Raw genomic sequence first — 17,641 nt, 5'->3', positions numbered from 1 at the left:
CATGTTCCAAACGTCAGCTTTATTTAACCATGTGACAGCCATCATACTGTTAGACATTACATCGTCGGTTAGCAGGTTTTAGTTTAAAACTGTAGACACACAACAAACCCTGGAACAGATCCTTTCAACTCCTCCCTCTGTGCCACAAATTGCATCCTTTCCCCCTTTATAGTGCACTACTTAAGGGATAGGGTTCTACCCATAGGGCTCAGGTGTAAAGTGGTTGTTCCACTGGATATCATAAGGTGAATGCACCAATTTGTAAGTCGCTCTGGATAAGAGCGTCTGCTAAATGACTTAAATGTAAATGTAAATGAAGAGCACTATATAGGGCTCTGGGGTCAAATGAAGAGCACTATATAGGGCTCTGGGGTCAAATGAAGAGCACTATATAGGGCTCTGGGGTCAAATGAAGAGCACTATATAGGGCTCTGGGGTCAAATGAAGAGCACTATATAGGGCTCTGGGGTCAAATGAAGAGCACTATATAGGGCTCTGGGGTCAAATGAAGAGCACTATATAGGGCTCTGGGGTCAAATGAAGAGCACTATATAGGGCTCTGGGGTCAAATGAAGAGCACTATATAGGGCTCTGGGGTCAAATGAAGAGCACTATATAGGGCTCAGGGGTCAAATGAGGAGCACTATATAGGGAATAGGGTGCCATTTGGGATGTAAATTAGGTATACTTTTGACATGTTGCTATTAGCAACAACTCCACTGATGTACAGTCCATGTATGATCAGATCTTTAGAGTTAGAGCAGGAAACCTACTTAGAGGCTACTTGTCCCCTTCATAAGCAATACTTAAGGGCCTACGTCATCCCTGTGGAGGATCCATAGCCCAATCCCAGATGAACAGGTCTGTTTGGGTCTGTAAGGATCGGAGTTTCAAATACCTGCTGGAAGGGGTTGTTGTGATTGGGTCAGTACATGTCATATTGGAATAGAATCAAGATTATGCATTTACCTATGAAGCCCTCATGCACTGCTTATGAATGTACTATGTACTGCTATTGTTGCCACCAAGGATAATAAAATCATCCTCTCTGTCTTTTGTCAATATCAATATTTACCAACTGGTGATCTGTTAAATAATTAAACAGTAAAACCAAGAACAGACTAAATACAAACGTCAGCCGCTCAGTAAAAAGCACTTCAGAAAAATCTGAGAAACTAAATTAAAATTCATCCCCAGTCTCTGATTCTGACAAACACAAAGTTAAATACATCAGATTCCTTCAATCCCAGTCCTGGAAACCCACAGGCTGTGCAGGGTTTTGTGCCAGCCTAACACACCTCAATCAACTTATCAAAAGGGCTTGATGATGGGATGGAATCAGGTGTGCTGAGATGGAACCAGGATTAAAGAAAAGTGAAATAAACAATATATATTTCAACATATGAATCATCTATATTGACAAGAACAGAAGATATATGGAGATTAAAATCAAATGATGAAGATTGAACGGTGGACCAGAGTCACTACCCTGACCAGGACTCTGATAACTCCCCCCCCATAGAGGCTGCTTTCACTGGGGGTGGGACTGTCACTACCCTGACCAGGACTCTGATAACTCCCCCCCCCATAGAGGCTGCTTTCACTGGGGGTGGGACTGTCACTACCCTGACCAGGACTCTGATAACTTCCCCCCCCATAGAGGCTGCTTTCACTGGGGGTGGGACTGTCACTACCCTGACCAGGACTCTGATAACTTCCCCCCATAGAGGCTGCTTTCACTGGGGGTGGGACTGTCACTACCCTGAACAGGACTCTGATAACTCCCCCCCCATAGAGGCTGCTTTCACTGGGGGTGGGACTGTCACTACCCTGAACAGGACTCTGATAACTCCCCCCCATAGAGACTGCTTTCACTGGGGGTGGGACTGTCACTACCCTGACCAGGACTCTGATAACTCCCCCCCATAGAGACTGCTTTCACTGGGTTGGGACTGTCACTACCCTGACCAGGACTCTGATAACTCCCCCCCATAGAGACTGCTTTCACTGGGGGTGGGACTGTCACTACCCTGAACAGGACTCTGATAACTCCCCCCCCATAGAGGCTGCTTTCACTGGGGGTGGGACTGTCACTACCCTGAACAGGACTCTGATAACTCCCCCCCATAGAGACTGCTTTCACTGGGGGTGGGACTGTCACTACCCTGACCAGGACTCTGATAACTCCCCCCCATAGAGACTGCTTTCACTGGGGGTGGGACTGTCACTACCCTGACCAGGACTCTGATAACTCCCCCCCATAGAGACTGCTTTCACTGGGGGTGGGACTGTCACTACCCTGACCAGGACTCTGATAACTCCCCCCCATAGAGGCTGCTTTCACTGGGGGTGGGACTGTCACTACCCTGACCAGGACTCTGATAACTCCCCCCCATAGAGGCTGCTTTCACTGGGTTGGGACTGTCACTACCCTGACCAGGACTCTGATAACTCCCCCCCATAGAGGCTGCTTTCACTGGGTTGGGACTGTCACTACCCTGACCAGGACTCTGATAACTTCCCCCCATAGAGGCTGCTTTCACTGGGGGTGGGACTGTCACTACCCTGACCAGGACTCTGATAACTCCCCCCCATAGAGGCTGCTTTCACTGGGTTGGGACTGTCACTACCCTGACCAGGACTCTGATAACTCCCCCCCATAGAGGCTGCTTTCACTGGGGGTGGGACTGTCACTACCCTGACCAGGACTCTGATAACTTCCCCCCATAGAGGCTGCTTTCACTGGGGGTGGGACTGTCACTACCCTGACCAGGACTCTGATAACTTCCCCCCATAGAGGCTGCTTTCACTGGGGGTGGGACTGTCACTACCCTGACCAGGACTCTGATAACTCCCCCCCATAGAGGCTGCTTTCACTGGGTTGGGACTGTCACTACCCTGACCAGGACTCTGATAACTTCCCCCCATAGAGGCTGCTTTCACTGGGGGTGGGACTGTCACTACCCTGACCAGGACTCTGATAACTCCCCCCCATAGAGGCTGCTTTCACTGGGGGTGGGACTGTCACTACCCTGACCAGGACTCTGATAACTCCCCCCCATAGAGGCTGCTTTCACTGGGGGTGGGACTGTCACTACCCTGACCAGGACTCTGATAACTCCCCCCCATAGAGGCTGCTTTCACTGGGGGTGGGACTGTCACTACCCTGACCAGGACTCTGATAACTCCCCCCCATAGAGGCTGCTTTCACTGGGGGTGGGACTGTCACTACCCTGACCAGGACTCTGATAACTTCCCCCCATAGAGGCTGCTTTCACTGGGGGTGGGACTGTCACTACCCTGACCAGGACTCTGATAACTTCCCCCCATAGAGGCTGCTTTCACTGGGGGTGGGACTGTCACTACCCTGACCAGGACTCTGATAACTTCCCCCCATAGAGGCTGCTTTCACTGGGGGTGGGACTGTCACTACCCTGACCAGGACTCTGATAACTTCCCCCCATAGAGGCTGCTTTCACTGGGGGTGGGACTGTCACTACCCTGACCAGGACTCTGATAACTTCCCCCCATAGATACTGCTTTCACTGGGGGTGGGACTGTCACTACCCTGACCAGGACTCTGATAACTTCCCCCCATAGAGGCTGCTTTCACTGGGGGTGGGACTGTCACTACCCTGACCAGGACTCTGATAACTTCCCCCCATAGAGGCTGCTTTCACTGGGGGTGGGACTGTCACTACCCTGACCAGGACTCTGATAACTCCCCCCCCATAGAGGCTGCTTTCACTGGGGGTGGGACTGTCACTACCCTGACCAGGACTCTGATAACTTCCCCCCATAGAGGCTGCTTTCACTGGGGGTGGGACTGTCACTACCCTGACCAGGACTCTGATAACTTCCCCCCATAGAGGCTGCTTTCACTGGGGGTGGGACTGTCACTACCCTGACCAGGACTCTGATAACTTCCCCCCATAGAGGCTGCTTTCACTGGGGGTGGGACTGTCACTACCCTGACCAGGACTCTGATAACTCCCCCCCCATAGAGGCTGCTTTCACTGGGGGTGGGACTGTCACTACCCTGACCAGGACTCTGATAACTTCCCCCCATAGAGACTGCTTTCACTGGGGGTGGGACTGTCACTACCCTGACCAGGACTCTGATAACTCCCCCCCCATAGAGGCTGCTTTCACTGGGGGTGGGACTGTCACTACCCTGACCAGGACTCTGATAACTCCCCCCCATAGAGGCTGCTTTCACTGGGGGTGGGACTGTCACTACCCTGACCAGGACTCTGATAACTCCCCCCCATAGAGGCTGCTTTCACTGGGGGTGGGACTGTCACTACCCTGACCAGGACTCTGATAACTCCCCCCCATAGAGGCTGCTTTCACTGGGGGTGGGACTGTCACTACCCTGACCAGGACTCTGATAACTTCCCCCCCATAGAGGCTGCTTTCACTGGGGGTGGGACTGTCACTACCCTGACCAGGACTCTGATAACTTCCCCCCATAGAGGCTGCTTTCACTGGGGGTGGGACTGTCACTACCCTGACCAGGACTCTGATAACTTCCCCCCATAGAGGCTGCTTTCACTGGGGGTGGGACTGTCACTACCCTGACCAGGACTCTGATAACTTCCCCCCATAGAGGCTGCTTTCACTGGGGGTGGGACTGTCACTACCCTGACCAGGACTCTGATAACTTCCCCCCATAGAGGCTGCTTTCACTGGGGGTGGGACTGTCACTACCCTGACCAGGACTCTGATAACTTCCCCCCATAGAGGCTGCTTTCACTGGGGGTGGGACTGTCACTACCCTGACCAGGACTCTGATAACTTCCCCCCATAGATACTGCTTTCACTGGGGGTGGGACTGTCACTACCCTGACCAGGACTCTGATAACTTCCCCCCATAGAGGCTGCTTTCACTGGGGGTGGGACTGTCACTACCCTGACCAGGACTCTGATAACTCCCCCCCATAGAGGCTGCTTTCACTGGGGGTGGGACTGTCACTACCCTGACCAGGACTCTGATAACTCCCCCCCCATAGAGGCTGCTTTCACTGGGGGTGGGACTGTCACTACCCTGACCAGGACTCTGATAACTCCCCCCCATAGAGGCTGCTTTCACTGGGGGTGGGACTGTCACTACCCTGACCAGGACTCTGATAACTCCCCCCCATAGAGGCTGCTTTCACTGGGGGTGGGACTGTCACTACCCTGACCAGGACTCTGATAACTCCCCCCCATAGAGGCTGCTTTCACTGGGGGTGGGACTGTCACTACCCTGACCAGGACTCTGATAACTTCCCCCCATAGAGGCTGCTTTCACTGGGGGTGGGACTGTCACTACCCTGACCAGGACTCTGATAACTCCCCCCCATAGAGGCTGCTTTCACTGGGGGTGGGACTGTCACTACCCTGACCAGGACTCTGATAACTTCCCCCCATTGAGGCTGCTTTCACTGGGGGTGGGACTGTCACTACCCTGACCAGGACTCTGATAACTTCCCCCCCCATAGAGACTGCTTTCACTGGGGGTGGGACTGTCACTACCCTGACCAGGACTCTGATAACTCCCCCCCCATAGAGGCTGCTTTCACTGGGGGTGGGACTGTCACTACCCTGACCAGGACTCTGATAACTCCCCCCCATAGAGGCTGCTTTCACTGGGGGTGGGACTGTCACTACCCTGACCAGGACTCTGATAACTTCCCCCCATAGAGGCTGCTTTCACTGGGGGTGGGACTGTCACTACCCTGACCAGGACTCTGATAACTCCCCCCCATAGAGGCTGCTTTCACTGGGTTGGGACTGTCACTACCCTGACCAGGACTCTGATAACTTCCCCCCATAGAGGCTGCTTTCACTGGGGGTGGGACTGTCACTACCCTGACCAGGACTCTGATAACTCCCCCCCATAGAGGCTGCTTTCACTGGGGGTGGGACTGTCACTACCCTGACCAGGACTCTGATAACTCCCCCCCATAGAGGCTGCTTTCACTGGGGGTGGGACTGTCACTACCCTGACCAGGACTCTGATAACTTCCCCCCATAGAGGCTGCTTTCACTGGGGGTGGGACTGTCACTACCCTGACCAGGACTCTGATAACTCCCCCCCATAGAGGCTGCTTTCACTGGGTTGGGACTGTCACTACCCTGACCAGGACTCTGATAACTTCCCCCCATAGAGGCTGCTTTCACTGGGGGTGGGACTGTCACTACCCTGACCAGGACTCTGATAACTCCCCCCCATAGAAGCTGCTTTCACTGGGGGTGGGACTGTCACTACCCTGACCAGGACTCTGATAACTTCCCCCCCCATAGAGACTGCTTTCACTGGGGGTGGGACTGTCACTACCCTGACCAGGACTCTGATAACTCCCCCCCATAGAGGCTGCTTTCACTGGGGGTGGGACTGTCACTACCCTGACCAGGACTCTGATAACTCCCCCCCATAGAGGCTGCTTTCACTGGGGGTGGGACTGTCACTACCCTGACCAGGACTCTGATAACTCCCCCCCATAGAGGCTGCTTTCACTGGGGGTGGGACTGTCACTACCCTGACCAGGACTCTGATAACTCCCCCCCATAGAGGCTGCTTTCACTGGGGGTGGGACTGTCACTACCCTGACCAGGACTCTGATAACTTCCCCCCATTGAGGCTGCTTTCACTGGGGTTCTCTGGTCCAGGGGTGAGACAGTCAGGACCATGTCAGGGCCAGGTGGATGTCTCTGTTCTCTGGTCCAGGGGTGAGACAGTCAGAACCATGTCAGGGACAGGTGGATGTCTCTGTTCTCTGGTCCAGGGGTGAGACAGTCAGAACCATGTCAGGGCCAGGTGGATGTCTCTGTTCTCTGGTCCAGGGGTGGGACAGTCAGAACCATGTCAGGGCCAGGTGGATGTCTCTGTTCTCTGGTCCAGGGGTGAGACAGTCAGGACCATGTCAGGGCCAGGTGGATGTCTCTGTTCTCTGGTCCAGGGGTGAGACAGTCAGAACCATGTCAGGGACAGGTGGATGTCTCTGTTCTCTGGTCCAGGGGTGAGACAGTCAGAACCATGTCAGGGACAGGTGGATGTCTCTGTTCTCTGGTCCAGGGGTGAGACAGTCAGGACCATGTCAGGGACAGGTGGATGTCTCTGTTCTCTGGTCCAGGGGTGAGACAGTCAGAACCATGTCAGGGACACTGTGGATGTCTCTGTTCTCTGGTCCAGGGGTGAGACAGTCAGGACCATGTCAGGGACAGGTGGATGTCTCTGTTCTCTGGTCCAGGGGTGAGACAGTCAGGACCATGTCAGGGACAGGTGGATGTCTCTGTTCTCTGGTCCAGGGGTGAGACAGTCAGGACCATGTCAGGGACAGGTGGATGTCTCTGTTCTCTGGTCCAGGGGTGAGACAGTCAGAACCATGTCAGGGACAGGTGGATGTCTCTGTTCTCTGGTCCAGGGGTGAGACAGTCAGAACCATGTCAGGGACAGGTGGATGTCTCTGTTCTCTGGTCCAGGGGTGGGACAGTCAGAACCATGTCAGGGACAGGTGGATGTCTCTGTTCTCTGGTCCAGGGGTGAGACAGTCAGGACCATGTCAGGAACAGGTGGATGTCTCTCTTCTCTGGTCCAGGGGTGAGACAGTCAGGACCATGTCAGGGACACTGTGGATGTCTCTGTTCTCTGGTCCAGGGGTGAGACAGTCAGAACCATGTCAGGGACACTGTGGATGTCTCTGTTCTCTGGTCCAGGGGTGGGACAGTCAGAACCATGTCAGGGACAGGTGGATGTCTCTGTTCTCTGGTCCAGGGGTGAGACAGTCAGGACCATGTCAGGGCCAGGTGGATGTCTCTGTTCTCTGGTCCAGGGGTGAGACAGTCAGGACCATGTCAGGGACAGGTGGATGTCTCTGTTCTCTGGTCCAGGGGTGAGACAGTCAGGACCAGGTCAGAACCATGTCAGGGACAGGTGGATGTCTCTGTTCTCTGGTCCAGGGGTGAGACAGTCAGAACCATGTCAGGGACAGGTGGATGTCTCTGTTCTCTGGTCCAGGGGTGAGACAGTCAGGACCATGTCAGGGACAGGTGGATGTCTCTGTTCTCTGGTCCAGGGGTGAGACAGTCAGAACCATGTCAGGAACAGGTGGATGTCTCTCTTCTCTGGTCCAGGGGTGAGACAGTCAGGACCATGTCAGGGACAGGTGGATGTCTCTGTTCTCTGGTCCAGGGGTGAGACAGTCAGGACCATGTCAGGGACAGGTGGAGGTCTCTGTTCTCTGGTCCAGGGGTGAGACAGTCAGAACCATGTCAGGGACAGGTGGATGTCTCTGTTCTCTGGTCCAGGGGTGAGACAGTCAGGACCATGTCAGGGCCAGGTGGATGTCTCTGTTCTCTGGTCCAGGGGTGAGACAGTCAGGACCATGTCAGGGACAGGTGGATGTCTCTGTTCTCTGGTCCAGGGGTGAGACAGTCAGGACCATGTCAGGGACAGGTGGATGTCTCTGTTCTCTGGTCCAGGGGTGAGACAGTCAGAACCATGTCAGGGACAGGTGGATGTCTCTGTACTCTGGTCCAGGGGTGAGACAGTCAGAACCATGTCAGAACCAGGTGGATGTCTCTGTACTCTGGTCCAGGGGTGAGACAGTCAGAACCATGTCAGGGACAGGTGGATGTCTCTGTTCTCTGGTCCAGGGGTGGGACAGTCAGAACCATGTCAGAACCAGGTGGATGTCTCTGTTCTCTGGTCCAGGGGTGGGACAGTCAGAACCATGTCAGAACCAGGTGGATGTCTCTGTTCTCTGGTCCAGGGGTGAGACAGTCAGAACCAGGTCAGAACCATGTCAGGGACAGGTGGATGTCTCTGTACTCTGGTCCAGGGGTGAGACAGTCAGAACCATGTCAGAACCAGGTGGATGTCTCTGTTCTCTGGTCCAGGGGTGAGACAGTCAGAACCATGTCAGAACCAGGTGGATGTCTCTGTTCTCTGGTCCAGGGGTGAGACAGTCAGAACCATGTCAGAACCAGGTGGATGTCTCTGTTCTCTGGTCCAGGGGTGAGACAGTCAGAACCAGGTCAGAACCATGTCAGGGACAGGTAGATGTCTCTGTTCTCTGGTCCAGGGGTGGGACAGTCAGAACCATGTCAGAACCATGTCAGAACCAGGTGGATGTCTCTGTACTCTGGTCTAGGGGTGGGACAGTCAGAACCATGTCAGAACCAGGTGGAGGCAACATCAGATTCCACTAATAAAGTCTTTATTGATGACTATGACTAATTGATCAGTTGAATCAGCTGTTCTTTATTGATAACTAGAATTTCACTTAACTTGAATTAATCAACTATAAAAGGTGATTAGTTGATCCAGGGCTTTTACTGCAGGGCCGGAGCAAAAGCCTGCACCCATCCCAGCTCCTACAGAAGAAGTTTGGATAACCCCTGTTCTACGGACAGACAGACAGACAGACAGACGTCTCAAAGTGCATCTCCAAATGGAAGAAACACATATCAAAATACAGCCAAAGTAGTCCAACAGAAGTACCACACCCTGTGTAGTGCACTACATCAGGAACAGGGAGCCAGTTGGGTCACATTAAAACAGAACAAGATACTCTGGATATAAAATATACCAATCACACATCTGGAAAATGATCATCTTTGGAGTCTCGCTTCCTCCGTTCTCCAGAGAGAAGAAAAGGAGAGAGGGAAAGGGAGTGTGAGAGAGAGAGGTCATTAGAGGTCCATTCTACCCCAGACCAGACCGTTCTATTCATCCATCGATGAGGGGGGGTGGAAGAGTTCTCTCCCTGGAATGAACCATTAAGACACCAGGCAGGGGTGCAGAGCCTCCAGAAAGTCTCCAGATAAACGAGAGAGAGAGAAAGTCGAACGACAACTAAAGTCTGTCGTCGTTTGTCTTGTTGCATAGCGAGGCGGGGGTTGCTTTAGTAACAGCCACCCAGTTTCAGATCGAGGAGGAAGGAGGAGTGTTTTGGGGGGGGGGGGGTAAAGGGTGTGTCTTGGTCCGTTTCAGTCCCCGTTTCTCTCCAACGCTGAGGGGTTATGGGTGTTTAGAACACCCCCCCTTCTTCACAAACACACACACTCTCACAAGGTAGACTCTTTCTGGCGCTCGCGACCATTAGATGTCTTCTTGACTTTAGAGATGCCCTCCAACATCCCGGACTCGGTCACCCTGCAGAGAGAGAGAGGGGAGAGAGAGAGGGTTAGTTTAATACTGAACTCATCCCAGGTGCTACCTCACACAACAACATCCCGGACTCCGTCACCCTGCAGAGAGAAGAGAGGGGAGAGAGAGAGGGTTAGTTTAATACTGAACTCATCCCAGGTGCTACCTCACAACAACATCCCGGACTCTGTCATCCTGCAGAGAGGAGAGAGGGGAGAGACAGAGGGTTAGTTTAATACTGAACACATCCCAGGTGCTACCTCACACAACAACCTCCCGGACTCCGTCACCCTGCAGAGAGAAGAGAGAGAGAGGGTTAGTTTAATACTGAACTCATCCCAGGTGCTACCTCACAACAACATCCGTCTCTTACACTTCATCCATCTCCACGTCCTCCTCATCCAGGGGCAGCTGGAGGTAGGGGTTGTTGGAGGCCGGGCGGAACTTATACCCCGTCAACACGAAGAAGACCAGAGTAGACACCTCCACTAGGAACTACAGGAGGGAGGGGTAGAGAGGGAAAATAAAACATTCAGACCATCTCTTAAAACAAAGAAGAAATGGCTCAGAGTTTCCCAGTGTGACATCATCAGAAGTGGACGGTGTCTCACCTCGTAACACCACTGCCACTGGAAAGGCACCGTCACCTTCAGCAGGATGGCTATGATCCTCGTGAAGTAGATATAACACACTATCTACAGATGGAGATATGGAGGACGGAGAGAGGGAGAGAGGACGAAGAGAGATTACCCATCATGACATCTTTCAGAACTTTCACAGAAAAATAAGGTAGAATTCAAAATATCTGCGAGGAAGAGAGACAGACGTCTCCTCACCATGACGTAGTAATGTCTGAATAGTTTGAGTTTCTCCAGGTTCATGGCAGCTGAGGGAAACAAAGAGACAGACAGTATTATTACAGACAACTACAGGGGAACACAGCGCCAACTTCAAGGTTCAAACTACATTTTACTAAGCTATAGTTATTAACCACTGCTAACTGTCCATGAAATGTATCCCTCCCTATAGATGGCTCACCTTTCCCATCAGTGCTGGAAGCCTCTTGTAGGTGACGAATAGACCTGCAAACACACACACATTATCCTCTGATGACCCGTCAGGAAGGAGCCCCCTTCTCAAACCCAACAGTAATATTCTCCTCTGATGACCCGTCAGGGAGGAGCCCCCTTCTCAAACCCAACAGTAATATTCTCCTCTGATGACCCGTCAGGGAGGAGTCCCCTTCTCAAACCCAACAGTAATATTCTCCTCTGATGACCCGTCAGGGAGGAGTCCCCTTCTCAAACCCAACAGTAATATTCTCCTCTGATGACCCGTCAGGGAGGAGTCCCCTTCTCAAACCCAACAGTAATATTCTCCTCTGATGGCCCGTCAGGGAGGGAGGAGCCCCCTTCTCAAACCCAACAGTAATATTCTCCTCTGATGACCCGTTAGGGAGGAGCCCCCTTCTCAAACCCAACAGTAATATTCTCCTCTGATGACCCGTCAGGGAGGGAGGAGCCCCCTTCTCAAACCCAACAGTAATATTCTCCTCTGATGACCCGTCAGGGAGGGAGGAGCCCCCTTCTCAAACCCAACAGTAATATTCTCCTCTGATGACCCGTCAGGGAGGGAGGAGCCCCCTTCTCAAACCCAACAGTAATATTCTCCTCTGATGACCCGTCAGGGAGGGAGGAGCCCCCTTCTCAAACCCAACAGTAATATTCTCCTCTGATGACCCGTCAGGGAGGGAGGAGCCCCCTTCTCAAAACCAACAGTAATATTCTCCTCTGATGACCCGTCAGGGAGGGAGGAGCCCCCTTCTCAAACCCAACAGTAATATTCTCCTCTGATGACCCGTCAGGGAGGGAGGAGCCCCCTTCTCAAACGCAACAGTAATATTCTCCTCTGATGACCCGTTAGGGAGGAGCCCCCTTCTCAAACCCAACAGTAATATTCTCCTCTGATGACCCGTCAGGGAGGGAGGAGCCCCCTTCTCAAACCCAACAGTAATATTCTCCTCTGATGACCCGTCAGGGAGGGAGGAGCCCCCTTCTCAAACCCAACAGTAATATTCTCCTCCAGCTTATATATATATATATATATTATATTGCCAACAAGGCAGCTGCATTGTCTTTTCCATAAAATTCATGTTAGAATGTTCTAGTCATCTAAGTTACAGACTGTTTTCTCTGCTGCCGCACAGCAAGCAGTACAGGAGCGCCAAAGTCTAAGACCAAAAGGCTCCTCAACAGCTTCTACCCCCAAGTCATAAGACTGCTAAACAATTAATAAAATCACCACCGGACAATTTACATTGACCCCCCCCTCTTGTACACTGCTGCTACTCGCTGTTTATTATCTATGCATAGTCACTTCACCCCACCTACATGTACAAATGACCTCAACTAGCCTGTACCCCAGCACACTGACTCAGTACCGGTGCCCCCTGTATATAGCCTCCACACTGACTGTGTACCGGTGCCCCCTGTATATAGCCTCCACACTGACTCAGTACCGGTGCCCCCTGTATATAGCCTCCACATTGACTCTGTACCGGTACCCCCTGTATATAGCCTCCACATTGACTCTGTACCAGTACCCCCTGTATATAGCCTCCACACTGACTCAGTACCGGTAACCCTCTGTATATAGCCTCCACACTGACTCAGTACCGGTACCCCCTGTATATAGCCTCCACATTGACTCTGTACAGGTACCCCTGTATATAGCCTCCACGCTGACTCAGTACCGGTACCCCTGTATATAGCCTCCACACTGACTCAGTACCGGTGCCCCTGTATATAGCCTCCACGCTGACTCAGTACCGGTACCCCTGTATATAGCCTCCACACTGACTCAGTAACGGTCCCCCCTGTATATAGCCTTCACATTGACTCTGTACCGGTACCCCCTGTATATAGCCTTCACATTGACTCTGTACCGGTACCCCCTGTATATAGCCTCCACATTGACTCTGTACCGGTACCCTCTGTATATAGCCTCCACATTGACTCAGTACCAGTGCCCCCTGTATATAGCCTCCACACTGACTCAGTACCAGTGCCCCCTGTATATAGCCTCCACACTGATTCAGTACCAGTGCCCCTTGTATATAGCCTCCACACTGACTCAGTACCAGTACCCCCTGTATATAGCCTCCACACTGACTCAGTACCAGTGCCCCCTGTATATAGCCTCCACATTGACTCTGTACCGGTACCCCCTGTATATAGCCTCCACATTGACTCTGTACCAGTACCCCCTGTATATAGCCTCCACACTGACTCAGTACCGGTAACCCTCTGTATATAGCCTCCACACTGACTCAGTACCAGTACCCCCTGTATATAGCCTCCACATTGACTCTGTACAGGTACCCCTGTATATAGCCTCCACGCTGACTCAGTACCGGTACCCCTGTATATAGCCTCCACACTGACTCAGTACCGGTACCCCTGTATATAGCCTCCACGCTGACTCAGTACCGGTACCCCTGTATATAGCCTCCACACTGACTCTGTACCGGTACCCCCTGTATATAGCCTTCACATTGACTCTGTACCGGTACCCTCTGTATATAGCCTCCACATTGACTCTGTACCAGTGCCCCCTGTATATAGCCTCCACACTGACTCAGTACCAGTGCCCCCTGTATATAGCCTCCACACTGACTCAGTACCAGTGCCCCCTGTATATAGCCTCCACACTGATTCAGTACCAGTGCCCCTTGTATATAGCCTCCACACTGACTCAGTACCAGTACCCCCTGTATATAGCCTCCACACTGACTCAGTACCAGTGCCCCCTGTATATAGCCTCCACACTGACTCAGTACCAGTGCCCCCTGTATATAGCCTCGTTATTGTTATTGTGTTACTTTTTATTATTACTATTTATGTTAGTCTACTTGGTACATATTTTCTCAACTCTTCTTGAACTGCACTGTTGGTTAAGGGCTTGTAAGTAAGCATTTCACGGTAAGGTCTACACTTGCTGTATTCAGCATTTCACGGTAAGGTCTACACTTGCTGTATTCAGCACGTGACAAATGCATTTTGATCTGATCTAAGTCTATGGGAAAGCAGATAAAACAATTCAGCATCTGAATCAAGAACAAACACCTTGACATGTTACAGTGTGAATCCTGAGTCAATACACCCCCCATCCTCCTAACAGTATACTGACCATATAACGGAGAAGAGGATGAGGTCAACCAGGAACAACACCTCCTAACAGTATACTGACCATATAACAGGGAAGAGGATGAGGTCAACCAGGAACAATCCTCCTAACAGTATACTGACCATATAACAGGGAAGAGGTCAACCAGGAACAATCCTCCTAACAGTATACTGACCATATAACAGGGAAGAGGATGAGGTCAACCAGGAACAACACCTCCTAACAGTATACTGACCATATAACAGGGAGGAGGATGAGGTCAACCAGGAACAACACCTCCTAATAGTATACTGACCATATAACAGGGAAGAGGATGAGGTCAACCAGGAACAATCCTCCTAACAGTATACTGACCATATAACGGGGAAGAGGATGAGTTCAACCAGGAACAATCCTCCTAACAGTATACTGACCATATAACAGGGAAGAGGATGAGGTCAACCAGGAACAACACCTCCTAACAGTATACTGACCATATAACAGGGAAGAGGATGAGGTCAACCAGGAACAATCCTCCTAACAGTATACTGACCATACAACAGGGAAGAGGATGAGGTCAACCAGGAACAATCCTCCTAACAGTATACTGACCATATAACAGGGAAGAGGAAGAGGTCAACCAGGAACAATCCTCCTAACAGTATACTGACCATATAACAGGGAAGAGGATGAGGTCAACCAGGAACAATCCTCCTAACAGTATACTGACCATATAACAGGGAAGAGGTCAACCAGGAACAATCCTCCTAACAGTATACTGACCATATAACAGGGAAGAGGATGAGGTCAACCAGGAACAACACCTCCTAACAGTATACTGACCATATAACAGGGAGGAGGATGAGGTCAACCAGGAACAATCCTCCTAACAGTATACTGACCATATAACAGGGAAGAGGATGAGGTCAACCAGGAACAACACCTCCTAACAGTATACTGACCATATAACAGGGAGGAGGATGAGGTCAACCAGGAACAACACCTCCTAATAGTATACTGACCATATAACAGGGAAGAGGATGAGGTCAACCAGGAACAATCCTCCTAACAGTATACTGACCATATAACGGGGAAGAGGATGAGGTCAACCAGGAACAATCCTCCTAACAGTATACTGACCATATAACAGGGAAGAGGATGAGGTCAACCAGGAACAACACCTCCTAACAGTATACTGACCACATAACAGGGAAGAGGATGAGGTCAACCAGGAACAATCCTCCTAACAGTATACTGACCATACAACAGGGAAGAGGATGAGGTCAACACCTCCTAACAGTATACTGACCATATAACAGGGAAGAGGAAGAGGTCAACCAGGAACAATCCTCCTAACAGTATACTGACCATATAACAGGGAAGAGGATGAGGTCAACCAGGAACAATCCTCCTAACAGTATACTGACCATATAACGGGGAAGAGGATGAGGTCAACCAGGAACAACACCTCCTCACAGTATACTGACCATATAACAGGGAAGAGGATGAGGTCAACCAGGAACAACACCTCCTAACAGTATACTGACCATATAACGGGGAAGAGGATGAGGTCAACCAGGAACAATCCTCCTAACAGTATACTGACCATATAACAGGGAAGAGGATGAGGTCAACCAGGAACAACACCTAACAGTATACTGACCATATAACAGGGAAGAGGATGAGGTCAACCAGGAACAATCCTCCTAACAGTATACTGACCATATAACAGGGAAGAGGATGAGGTCAACCAGGAACAATCCTCCTAATGGTATACTGACCATATAACAGGGAAGAGGATGAGGTCAACCAGGAACAACACCACCTCCTAACAGTACACTGACCATATAACAGGGAAGAGGATGAGGTCAACCAGGAACAATCCTCCTAACAGTATACTGACCATATAACAGGGAAGAGGATGAGGTCAACCAGGAACAATCCTCCTAACAGTATACTGACCATATAACAGGGAAGAGGATGAGGTCAACCAGGAACAATCCTCCTAACAGTATACTGACCATATAACAGGAAAGAGGATGGCTCCACAGCAGATGAGGTCAACCAGGAACAGAACCTCCTCCTAACAGTATACTGACCATACAACAGGGAAGAGGATGAGGTCAACCAGGAACAACACCACCTCCTAACAGTATACTGACCATACAACAGGGAAGAGGATGAGGTCAACCAGGAACAATCCACCTAACAGTATACTGACCATACAACAGGGAAGAGGATGAGGTCAACCAGGAACAATACTCCTAACAGTATACTGACCATATAACAGGGAAGAGGATGAGGTCAACCAGGAACAATCCTCCTAACAGTATACTGACCATATAACAGGGAAGAGGATGAGGTCAACCAGGAACAATCCTCCTCCTAACAGTATACTGACCATACAACAGGGAAGAGGATGAGGTCAACCAGGAACAACACCACCTCCTAACAGTATACTGACCATACGACAGGGAAGAGGATGAGGTCAACCAGGAACAACACCTAACAGTATACTGACCATATAACAGGGAAGAGGATGAGGTCAACCAGGAACAATCCTCCTAACAGTATACTGACCATACAACAGGGAAGAGGATGAGGTCAACCAGGAACAATCCTCCTAACAGTATACCGACCATATAACTGAGAAGAGGATGAGGTCAACCAGGAACAATCCTCCTAACAGTATACTGACCATACAACAGGGAAGAGGATGAGGTCAACCAGGAACAATCCTCCTAACAGTATACTGACCATATAACAGGGAAGAGGATGAGGTCAACCAGGAACAATCCTCCTAACAGTATACTGACCATATAACAGGGAAGAGGATGAGGTCAACCAGCAACAATCCTCCTAACAGTATACTGACCATATAACAGGGAAGAGGATGAGGTCAACCAGGAACAATCCTCCTAACAGTATACTGACCATATAACAGGGAAGAGGATGAGGTCAACCAGGAACAACACCTCCTAACAGTATACTGACCATATAACAGGGAAGAGGATGAGGTCAACCAGGAACAATCCTCCTAACAGTATACTGACCATATAACAGGGAAGAGGATGAGGTCAACCAGGAACAATCCTCCTAACAGTATACTGACCATATAACAGGGAAGAGGATGAGGTCAACTAGGAACAATCCTCCTAATGGTATACTGACCATATAACAGGGAAGAGGATGAGGTCAACCAGGAACAACACCACCTCCTAACAGTACACTGACCATATAACAGGGAAGAGGATGAGGTCAACCAGGAACAATCCTCCTAACAGTATACTGACCATATAACAGGGAAGAGGATGAGGTCAACACCTCCTAACAGTATACTGA

General features: G+C 50.9%; 1 protein-coding gene across 4 annotated transcripts in view; it reads right to left on the bottom strand.

Annotated features, from left to right (window-relative positions):
• Nucleotides 1-17,641, bottom strand: part of LOC139545748 (protein GPR108) — a 48,526-nt gene continuing 30,885 nt past the window's right edge. The window contains exons 14-19 of one of the 4 annotated variants that reach the window (XR_011669128.1): nt 11,174-11,217; nt 10,972-11,021; nt 10,747-10,830; nt 10,509-10,630; nt 6,275-10,141; nt 1-6,139 (exon numbers count right to left, since the gene is read on the bottom strand). Coding sequence is in view for 3 of the 4 variants with exons in the window: in XM_071353857.1 (XP_071209958.1) it covers nt 10,054-10,141; nt 10,509-10,630; nt 10,747-10,830; nt 10,972-11,021; nt 11,174-11,217 (388 nt within the window). In the remaining variant the exon portion in view is untranslated. The other 3 variants (XM_071353877.1, XM_071353857.1, XM_071353867.1) reach the window with 3 other exon arrangements.

Source organism: Salvelinus alpinus, chromosome 2 (assembly GCF_045679555.1).
Source record: "Salvelinus alpinus chromosome 2, SLU_Salpinus.1, whole genome shotgun sequence".
In the NCBI taxonomy this organism is placed as follows: Eukaryota; Metazoa; Chordata; class Actinopteri; order Salmoniformes; family Salmonidae; genus Salvelinus; species Salvelinus alpinus.
This window is presented reverse-complemented; position numbering and strand designations above follow the sequence as displayed.